The sequence below is a fragment of the Xiphophorus couchianus genome, chromosome 19, assembly GCF_001444195.1.
Source record: "Xiphophorus couchianus chromosome 19, X_couchianus-1.0, whole genome shotgun sequence".
Taxonomy (NCBI): Eukaryota; Metazoa; Chordata; class Actinopteri; order Cyprinodontiformes; family Poeciliidae; genus Xiphophorus; species Xiphophorus couchianus.
In genome coordinates, this window is record NC_040246.1 from 9147319 (window position 1) to 9157893 (window position 10575).

The 10575-nt window shown below is 37.6% G+C and overlaps 2 protein-coding genes across 2 annotated transcripts; one reads left to right on the plus strand and one right to left on the minus strand.

The window, feature by feature from the left end:
• Nucleotides 1–314: 314 nt before the first annotated feature.
• Nucleotides 315–4760, plus strand: ppp2r3c (protein phosphatase 2, regulatory subunit B'', gamma). The gene is made up of 13 exons (XM_028000769.1): nucleotides 315–502; nucleotides 609–733; nucleotides 831–935; nucleotides 1200–1312; nucleotides 1750–1847; nucleotides 1930–2000; nucleotides 2098–2230; nucleotides 2473–2528; nucleotides 2662–2737; nucleotides 2832–2968; nucleotides 4054–4191; nucleotides 4282–4341; nucleotides 4429–4760. The coding sequence occupies exons 1-13, from the start codon at nucleotides 436–438 to the stop codon at nucleotides 4621–4623; spliced, it is 1374 nt and encodes a 457-aa protein (XP_027856570.1). The 5' UTR covers nucleotides 315–435; the 3' UTR covers nucleotides 4624–4760.
• A 1232-nt stretch (nucleotides 4761–5992) lies between these two features.
• Nucleotides 5993–10187, minus strand: fam177a1 (family with sequence similarity 177 member A1). The gene is made up of 5 exons (XM_028000770.1): nucleotides 10048–10187; nucleotides 9664–9846; nucleotides 7984–8050; nucleotides 7791–7888; nucleotides 5993–7708 (listed from the first exon to the last, which is right to left on the minus strand). The coding sequence occupies exons 1-5, from the start codon at nucleotides 10060–10062 to the stop codon at nucleotides 7496–7498; spliced, it is 576 nt and encodes a 191-aa protein (XP_027856571.1). The 5' UTR covers nucleotides 10063–10187; the 3' UTR covers nucleotides 5993–7495.
• Nucleotides 10188–10575: the final 388 nt, after the last annotated feature.

A 10575-nucleotide genomic window follows, 5' to 3' on the forward strand; every position in this document is an offset into this window, starting at 1 on the left:
TGTGTTGCCCATTTACATGTTTCTCATATTTTCACCATGAGGAGTTAGAAATTCCATGCCACTCGGATTTCAGCAAACTTGAGTGTTTGATGGCTTTCAAAATAAAAGCATACAGCCAAGAAAATGCTCCGTAAACCAGTCTCCATAAAAAATGAAAGAGGAGTGGCAGAACAGTCAGTGCGCAGTTAGATTTACAACACGTATGTCTAATTATGTTTAAGTACTATGATCATGTTTCTAAAACAACACGAGTTACAAATAAAATTTGTAATGGAATTTACAGACAAAAGAATGTACTTTTATTATGAAAGTATAAACTTCTCAACGGAAGTGACAGTTGGAGCTAGTTTTATTGTTTGTGTCCGTATCTGTTTAGCTAGTTATATTTTTGGTTTTAATGAGTAAACCTTATTTATTTTAATCTTTGCTGCCGGTATGGCTAAAGAGGAAGAGACACATTGGTCGGATGTTCTGAAAAGGAGGCTGGCTGGCTTAAAAAAAGGTCAGAAATGATCAAAGTAACGTTTAAAGCGCTGACGTTGACGCACCAGTCAGATGTAAGTGGTCTTCAATGTTTGTTTCTGTTTCCCGTTTACTGTTTTTTGAAGATTCGAGGAACGAAGAGGAGAAGAAAGCAGAAGAGACGGAACTTTTCACCAAATATTACTCAGAATGGAGAAGCGAAGTGGGAACAGATGAGTCCTACAAGACCATCCCACGGTTCTATTATAAGGTGACATATTAAGAGTGAACCTTAACTTAAGTAGTGCATTAGACTCCTGATTGTGGGGGTGAAGTGTAAATGAATGACATGATGTGATGTTGTGAAGCTTCCAGCAGAAGATGAAGTTCTGCTGCAGAAACTGAGAGAAGAATCCAGAGCTGTCTTCCTGCAGAGAAAAAGCAGAGAGCTGCTGGATAATGAAGAACTTCAGGTAAAACATCTTTTCATCTATGATAGAGTTTGTATAACCAGTCCTCTGGTTTTTGCATCTTCTCTGTTTAAAGCCTAACTACTGTTGAAATATCTGACTTAAATTTATAGTGTCATTACATCTATGCGAAATAAATAAAAATGACAAGTCAGGACAGACGAAGAGCTTAGACTTGATAAAATGTGCAAGAACCCATCTCAAATCTCATGTTCGTTTCTGCTGATCTGTCTTTAATACCTCTCTTTCTGTTTGTTTTTGTTTTAGAATCTGTGGTTTCTGCTTGATAAACATCAAGTCCCGCCAGTAAGTGGTGATGAGGCGATGATAAACTATGAAGCCTACCTTCAAGTAGGGGAAAAGGCAGGACCAAAGTGCAGGTAGGTTGCTAACCTATCTGTACTCTACTGGATGTAAAACAGGGCTCTTGGCTGAGCAATTCCTAAGTTGGATATGATACACTTGTCTGGCTAATGATAGATCTCCTCAACCTTATATCTAAGGCAGAGGTTATAGACAAACCTCATTTCAGCTAATTGGATAAGAAAACTATTTCTTTTTTATTAATCAAAAAGGAGACCCATTTATTTGACTTTGAAATGATAAAGATGGTTATTCTCACATTTATTATTTTCAGCCCAGTTAAAAAAATAATTGGATCGGACAATTATTCACACAGTAAATACTTCAGGTTTTACAAGACTAAAATTTTAAATATATAATTTAAAGTTAAATATCATCCTCACTGGAGAATAGATTAAGAATTTCAGATTTTTTTTTCCTCTTTTTTTTTTTTTTTTTTCACTTTTTCCCGTAGGAATTTTTTTACAGCAAGAGTGTACGCCAAGCTGCTCAGCAGTGACCCATACGGCCGAATATCCATCATGCAGTTCTTTAACTATGTCATGAGGAAAGGTTTGGATATACTTCTTGTTTTTCTTTTTAGGCTTAAATAATATTAGTTACCATCTTCTCATTAATTGTTGTTCCTTTCTAGTGTGGTTGCATCAAACCCGAATTGGTCTGAGTCTGTATGACGTGGCGGGACAAGGCTACCTCAGGGAGTCTGTACGTTATTTCACTAGAAGTGAATATAAATGTTTTTGTTGTTTCCTCCTCAAGCAATAGTGTTGATGTGTGTGTGCGTGTGTGTGTGTGTGTATAGGATCTGGAGAACTACATCCTGGAACTGATTCCCACTCTGCCCCAGCTAGACGGATTGGAGAAATCCTTTTACTCTTTCTATGTCTGCACAGCTGTTCGCAAGTTTTTTTTCTTCCTTGACCCGCTTCGCACCGGTGAGTCTAAGCTTCACTCAAGTGTTGCCGTCATCACCAATGAATTCAGAGGAAGATACATTGAGCTTGTGTTGTGTTGAATTGGATTACTTGGGCAAATTAAAGTTCTTTATTATTAGTTAGTGAGCTTTTTTCTGAGGAATATGTTAGTAATCGCAGCGTTTATAGGCACTCCATTGCTTGAATCTATTAGAAATATTGCTGATTATGTGTAGTAAAAAAATTAACTTTCCCTTTAACAGGAAAGATTAAAATCCAGGATATTTTGGCCTGCAGTTTCCTGGATGACTTGTTAGAGGTATGATTGTTTTTACCTCCCTGTGAGTGTTTAATATCCAGTAAATACATTTCATTAGAGGTACAGAAACAAAACTTTATGAAAGCGTTCAGTCTTCTGCAATTGTTTTTTTTAATTATTATTTCTATGCCAGTTGAGAGATGAGGAGTTGTCTAAAGAAAGCCAAGAATCCAACTGGTTCTCAGCTCCGTCGGCTCTCAGAGTCTACGGTGAGAAATCGTAGAGGTGTTTCAGTGTTGCTGTTTGTTCAGATCTTCCTGCTTTTCCTGAAATCTAGATTTCTTTTAACCTTCATGTCCACAGGCCAGTACCTGAACCTGGACAAAGATCACAACGGCATGTTGAGCAAAGAAGAGCTGTCCCGCTACGGCACGGCCACCCTCACTTCAGTCTTCCTGGACAGGGTGTTTCAGGAATGTCTCACCTATGATGGAGAAATGGTAAAACAGTTTGAACTTTTAACAAGATTAAGATTTTGCTGCTTACCAAGACAGTATATTGTCTAGAGAAGCACAGAGAGACTAGCTATTAACCAGAATCAGATGACTTTCAGCTTGATTGTCACTGACGATATGTTACCAATCAGTAAACACGGCCAGGTTTCACTGACAGCAACACTCTTTGGTGTCGATGCAGTTGCTGAGTAAGGAAGATTCAAAGGTAGGTGTTTTCAGAAAGGTTTTTTAAAATGGAGTCAGAGGAAAAACAGGGATCTAAGAAGCTATTTGAAAGGAAGCTTCACAACATGACTGTCACTCAGTCAGACTGCTAGAGAGCAAGACTAGCAGCAAATAACAGGAAGGATAACAGGAAAAGTTGCTGTTTCACCCTTTAGATCTTTCAGCCTTTGTCCGTCATGTTGGACTTAGGAATTTTGATAACTTTTTGGAAATCTCAGTGCTAATGTAAGGATCTACATTCTCTGCACAGGCTAGCTGCACTGATCATTCTAATCACCACTTTAATATACAAAAAAACAATTACAAATTTTGACTCCTTAATTATTTTCCTTTTTTTTTCACCAAAGAGTTTTTGCGGCGCTGGTGGCTTGTAGTTTTTGCGACAGTAGGCAGACAGGAGAGGGGGGAAGACATGCAGCAAAGGTCGCCGGGACCGGAAGTCAAACCTGCGACGTCCATGTCGAGGACTAAGACCTCCAAACGTGGGGCGTGCTGACCCCTGCGCCACCACAGCACGCCCCAATTATTTTCCTTTGTTTTAAAATACTCCCACTGACCTATTTTACTGTTATTGCTCTTTCACATATATGATGTCACCTTTGTTCCTAATTAAAATAATTAATGAACTCTCATGAAATGAAGACTAGAAAAAAATATTCTGAATGCTGCTGTCATACCTCTTTTATATCATAGTCCTTCAAGAGAAATCGGTAATTCCAAGCTTTATAAAAACAGCAATAAAATCCTTATATGTTCATTTTTAGCTTTTTAATTTCAAAAGGTTTTGTCAAACCAGCTTGTTTCTCTGTTTTCCTAAACTTCCTGTACTCTTCTGGTGTTTCCAGGACTATAAGACCTATCTGGACTTTGTACTGGCCCTGGAAAATAGGAAGGAGCCTGCAGCATTGCAGTATATTTTTAAACTTCTGGACATGGAGAATCAGGGATACCTCAACGTCTTCTCCCTGAACTACTTTTTTAGGGTAACAACAACAAAATGTGTGCAAAAATAATCGATGCTGTTTATTTCAGCAGCCTTTCAAGACAGACGGTGTCTTTTGTTTTTTCCTTAGGCCATTCAGGAGCAGATGAAGCTGCACAGTCAGGAGCCTGTTTCTTTCCAGGATGTGAAGGTAAAGCAGCCACAGGCAGTTTGTAAGTCTGTAATGGCGACGTGTACAGCAGATTTGATAACTGTTTCAAGCACTGTCTGTCCTCAGGACGAAGTCTTTGACATGGTGAAGCCTAAAGACCCCTACAAGATCACGCTCCAGGATTTGGTGAACAGCTGCCAGGGGGACACAGTGGTCAGCATCCTGATCGACCTCAACGGATTCTGGACCTACGAAAACAGAGAGGTGCTGGTTGCCAACGACAACGACGGCAGCAATATGATTGACGTTGACGACACTTGAAGAGAATCTTGATCTATACTGGCGGCAGCAGGACTGCCACTCTTTTATTTTTTATGGAGACTGGTTTACAGAGAAGTGGATTGTGTAAAAATACTTGTGTAAAGAAATCATTTGTATAAAGTTATTCTCAAATTACACTCAGTGTTGTTGTGTTTAGTATCCTCATCCAGGTTGATTATGTAAACCACCCTTTTTTTGAACTGCTGAAATATTACCAGTGGTTTTGCTTATTTATTATTTTCATATTAAGATCAGTGGTGAAAAGTACTGAAAGTATTGATCAGCCACTAGGAAGCCGAAGTCTGGTTTAAAGCAGGAGTTTGCAACCTGTGGCTATTTGGCCCTTCCACTGTGGCCCTACGAAGCCAAAAAATAAATGTTTTTGATTATGGATCCATAAAGAAATTGTAATTTTAGGAATTTTTCCTTAAGTTGTTATGCAAAATTTGCTTTTAATATCTACAACAAATTTTTAAAAGTAACCAGCTTGAAACTCTGCTTCCTATTTTTCTTCATTTTCCATTTCTTTTGTTATGGAGGGTGTTTAAAGTCCGAAAATAGAAGTAATTTCTAGTTTTCTAGCTTTTAAAATAAACATTTTATGTTGTGCATGTTAGGAAAATTGTTCTTTTGCTGCAAGTTTTATTTTATGGCAGCGGAGGCTAAAGTGGCTCTTTGAGTGGAAATGGTTGTGCCACTAACTAGTTTTTTTTTTTTTAGACTGTAAACATAAGAGACAATTGTGAAAATGTCATTAGTTTCTAAATATTCCAGCCTGTCTGCTACAAACGGCCATGCAACAGTCATTATTACTCCCCGTCTTCCCCATTCTGGTGCTCAGTTTGTATTCGTCACATCTAAATGCTGTTTGTGTTAACAAGTAACTGAACAGGTAATTCAGGTAGTGGCCAGTGAATGTTTGGAGGCGTTAAGGTGAGGTTTTCAAACCAAAGAACTTCATACTGACTGAAACGTTGGGATGTGGGCCTCTTCACTCCCAGGATTACTATATTGCACTACTTGGATAGTAAGAGTGAAAGCTGACTGCATATTTGACACAAATCAAGTGAAGATTGAAATATTTGGCTGTTTAAATGAGAGCAAGCCCATTAAACCACAAGATGGTTGATGAAGTTAAACTGGTCAAGGTGCAACATACCAAGGGACAATTATCCAAGTGTAAGTAGGAATACATGTACATATTTCAGCCTGTGTGTCTAGTTTGGACAATGTTTGGAGAAAAGTCACAAATTTTGTTTTGTGCACCTAAAACCGTTTTTTTTTTTAAATTGGAAAAATAATCTGAATAAATTGTCAGATTTATTACAATTTGTAACATTTTATCTGATGAATGGATGTAATAAAGACATCGACCTCCCCTGTGATTTAATATGTATTAAAACAGACAATACAAATAAATATATAGGCAGTAGGTTCCTATTGAAATGACTAAATATATTGCATATTTTCTGTTTCTTCACACACAAAGACAGCAAGTTGTTTTTAATGAAACACATTCATTCAAAAATAATCAGACTGAGGATTATTTTGCACTTCTGTTTCTTTGTTAGCGACACATATGACTTGAGTTCGCCCTCTGCGATCTGAAGCAGGTCAACATAGTGATATCAGTGGATAACAATAAGAAGCTTAAGATGCCCAAAGCAAGGACACTTATAAATACATAAGCTCTGTAGACATCTCTACAAACCAATAATCATCAGTATATTTCAACATTAATCGATTATTCTGTGCAGATTTAAAGAGCTCATGGAGTAACAAATTGGGGTGTAAATTAGAGGATATATCAGTTGTTCTCTTACAAAGTCAGTTTTTGCCGCAAATCAGCCGATTCTCATCGGCTTAAACTAAAACAGAAGGGGTAACATGTATAAACATCTACTGGAGTGTAATCAAACACCAGAAATCCTCTTTTCTGGGGTTAAACACAAACCTGTTCTAATAATACAAAAGTAAAGCTCTTAAGCATATACTCAGCCTTTAATGTCCCTTTACAGCACTCATATAAGGCAAATATGTTGGTGTTTATTGGACCTTTCATTCACAGTTAAAGAGGAGTCAGCACAGAGAGGGGTCTCTCAAACATCTTGAAATTCTGAATGTTTTTTACTCGTTTCTACATTCAGGAGTCTTGTTTTTTTTGGCACCTTTGAATTGTTGAAATACAAGACTACAACTACTATTCGCTCTATATTTCACACCCATCACGTACATCTCCACAATCAAAACCACCAGCTGGTCTGTAACATCTCCTTTAAAGTGTGTTTCTCCACACAACATACTGGCAGAACAAAGTGTTGGGTGACGAAAAGGGACACTGCACTGTTCTGCTGGGATCATGTGGTTACACATCAGGACCTTGTTGTAGAGTAAAAGACACTTCATCCTGATATTTTTTACTGGAGTAGAATTGAAGAAAACTACCCAGGAAACAGTCTGGAAGACCCAGGATCTATCCAGCTGCTAAGGTTTTCAGCTGATAAGTTTGGTGTAGCATCAATATTTGCCCTGGTCCCTCTGATCGGCTTCATCTCTCTATAACTGATGAAAAAGAACAGATTAATGCACAGAGCATCAACCCAGCCTTTTCTTCGCTGCCTCAGCCATGGGCTCATTTCCAGGCTGACATCTAGTGTTGCATAGATTACACGCAACACTCAAAGTCACATTCACAGATATGGCGTTCCCCAGCCACTTCCACCGTTGTGAATAAATTAATCTGTTACAAACAAGAACAACAACAAAAAAAGCACAAAAAAAAAGAAAAAAAAAAGGAAAATAAAAAATTAGTGCATGGAGTTGAGTAAGTTCAGGTTTAACCAACAATTTGAAATGTGTGAATCAGTTTTTTTCAGGAGGGGAGAGGAGATGGGACTCTGCTTGGATCGGGATTCCTGAGCGACGACTCTGGTTCAAGCTCAAAGCTGACGTTTACAAATGTGGCTCCATTTCCTTCCGGCTGCTCCTTCACTGCAGCTGGATTTTCTTGCTCGCCTCGCCGCTGCGCTGCAAACGTGCGCTCTGCCTCATCAGCGAGACGGTTTTCCTCCTCTTCCTCCTCCTCCTGCGGGAAGAGAAGGTTGTGTTACATTTTTAAGGTCAGACTTTCCTGTAACATGGCTGACATAATTGATGATGGGTCACACCTCTTTCTTCATGCGGTAGTACTCATCAATAGCATACTGGTACTTTGGAGAGGTGATGCCGAACAGAGAGGCCAATTTCTCCCCCATGTAGTCGCACACTGCAACAAAGATTACACAGAATAGCTGATACAAATTCAAGCATTTTTATGAAGGAAAAATACATATATATTTAAAGATTAAATTAAGGCGCTACCTGAAATAGTGGAGGTTGCCACTCTCCACATGTGGAACCAGAAATAAGGACCCCAGGTCAGTTTGGACTGGAGCACATATACAGGAAAATATGCTTAATGACTTCACATAATTTGACATTCAGTTTGTTTATTTAATTAATAAACTTATATTATTACTTTACAAAGAAAATGTTACTCTGACCATTTAGGAAACTTCACACGTGTATACAAGTGCATACCAAGGAGCTTATTTAATATTTTGTTTTTCTATAAAAATATCTTATCGTAAGATAATCGCCTACACGACCATAATGAAGACAGCTGATTGGACAGGTTTCCCTTCCAAAGAAAAAAACAAACTAAAATCTGGCACAGCTTTTAACAAACATATTAGAAGCAAGATGAGTGCAAGGAAAAATATGCACAAGCAAGAAGGAAAAGAGCAGGAAAATTCATTCAAGACTTTGAGACAGAGATTCACATCATGTGGGCAGAAGCTAGAGTCCATGCTTTTAAGAGCCACTAGCCAGACATGTCCAGAGGACGGGCTACAACTCTCAAATTCCTTGTGCTAAGCTACTACTGAATCAGAAACATGGTCAGAAGCGTCTTATGAGTGACAAAGAGAGAAAAAAAGACTGGACTTTTGTTAGGTGGCCCAAACTACTTTGCTTGGATGAAAATAAATTCATCATTTCAGAGTCTACTAAAGAGTCGGGGGCAGGATTAAAGTTACTTGAGAATCAGTGTCAAAGGTCAACAATCAGTGATGATTTGGAGGAGCTAACTGGAAGACATTTTTAAAGGAAAGCTTCCTTTTGCTGACAAGCTGTGCTTATGCAATTTCCCAGTATAGTCTGGCACCTATTAACAATACCAAAACATGGTTTCAAGTTTCTCTATTGTGATTGTATCAGTCAAAAAAGATTAAAGTGTGTTAGTAAAACGACAGGTTTACGATTAAAATAAAACTGTCACCTCTATGCCACATTGAATTGACACAGTGATAAATTCGAGGAAAAAAAAGACCAAAGTACGGTACTGACTGTATACACGGTACATGGAATACTCTCCAGGATGTTTACATATCTATATTAAAATTATTTGATTTCAAGTTGGTCTGATGTAGTCTACTTGTTGTATGAGAGAGTAAAAGTTGTTTCCTTGAGCTGTAAACCCATAATCATCTAAATAAGCACATGAATTCTTCCGTTGAATCCTTGTCCAAAATAAATCTATATAAAATTGAATTTTTTTCAATTGAAATGAATTGAAATATATGAATTGAAATATATGAATTATTTCGATTATATTCCAATTTACTGGGGTGCACCTACATGTGAAAACGAAAGAGCAAAGATTGAAAAACAAAAACAAATGGAGGCTTTGAAACATTCCAGATATCTGATCTCTGCTGTGTAATAATAGTTCTCTGGTACAAAATTAATGCCCGTCAAACTGTATTACTGATACTTCTTTTAGATTCAACAAAAATATTTTAGAACACTTTTTTTTTTTTGGCTGCAGCTAAGGTCCATTAAGATCTCGTTTTTAAAATGTCAACACTGAGTCATCTTTTGAGTTGCGTAGCCTTGAAATGCCTGAATGAGCAGCCAAAGTCCTCATAAAAGTACCTTTTTCTTAAAGTCTGGATCATGGTCACTAAATAAAACAGAGCCTTTGTAATCCACTCATCCTACCGTGTCAACTGAAACGACCTGCTTCACGTGTTCCTCTTCTTCCTCCTCCTCCTCTTCATCAGTACTGTACTCCTCCATGGTTTCCCCGTTGGCGAAGTGAATGATCCTCCGGGGAACCTTCACCTTCCTCGCCTTACACTCAGCAATCTCCACAGTCTCAAATTCTGTGGACCCTGCTGTATGCTGACACAACAACAACAACAAAAAAAGACTGAATTTAAAGAGCCATTATCATCATAAAGTGTTTGTTGGGTTCGTTTGTTTCAGCCGTTAGCTTCTCGGCTAAGGAAGTAATAGCAACAATATCTAAAAAAAAAAAAAAGTCCTTACTTTATCCTAAATACGTATTAAAACCTAAGAATTATTATTTCAATATACACTTACCACTTCTGCTTCCATATTTTTGCCTCAATGAAACGTTGTCATTAGTCAATAAAAGGGACAAATCTGTCATCTAACTCACTCCTTCCAACGCACTACTACGGACGTTTGAGCTTCTTCCTGTCTTTCAAAATAAAAGAATGTTTTTCTCACGTACTTTCCGGTTTCAGAAGTGCCATTTAATTTGATAATTAAGCACATATTTATACAATCGCTAATGTGAATGAAAAATACATGAACATATGCCTGTACGAAATTAATTAGTTCAGTAAATAATGTTTTCATGACTGCTGTGAGCACTTGAAAAGTCAAAGTTAAATTTCCAGTTTGTGCACACAACATTGACCAATTAAGTTGTTTTGAATCTGTAAATTTACAAAAAAAATAATTCTAAAAAGTTGCACTTCTGTAATTATATTTTAGAAATATTTATATGATATCTGAATGTCATGGTGTAATGTGTAATCCCTTTTTGATATTTAAAAACACTGCTCCATCTACTTTACTATGATCAAGTAATTGATCATGTAA

What these genes read in the sequence shown, in the direction of transcription:
- ppp2r3c (XM_028000769.1), top strand. Translation starts at nt 436, where the DNA reads ATGGCTAAAGAGGAAGAGACACATTGGTCGGATGTTCTGAAAAGGAGG. An exon ending in GCTGGCTGGCTTAAAAAAAG is followed by an intron (nt 503 to 608) that starts GTCAGAAATGAT and finishes TGTTTTTTGAAG; the next exon opens with ATTCGAGGAACGAAGAGGAG. An exon ending in TGGATAATGAAGAACTTCAG is followed by an intron (nt 936 to 1,199) that starts GTAAAACATCTT and finishes TTTTTGTTTTAG; the next exon opens with AATCTGTGGTTTCTGCTTGA.
- fam177a1 (XM_028000770.1), bottom strand. An exon ending in AGGTCGTTTCAGTTGACACG is followed by an intron (nt 8,051 to 9,663) that starts GTAGGATGAGTG and finishes TATGTGCTCCAG; the next exon opens with TCCAAACTGACCTGGGGTCC. An exon ending in GGCAACCTCCACTATTTCAG is followed by an intron (nt 7,889 to 7,983) that starts GTAGCGCCTTAA and finishes TCTTTGTTGCAG; the next exon opens with TGTGCGACTACATGGGGGAG.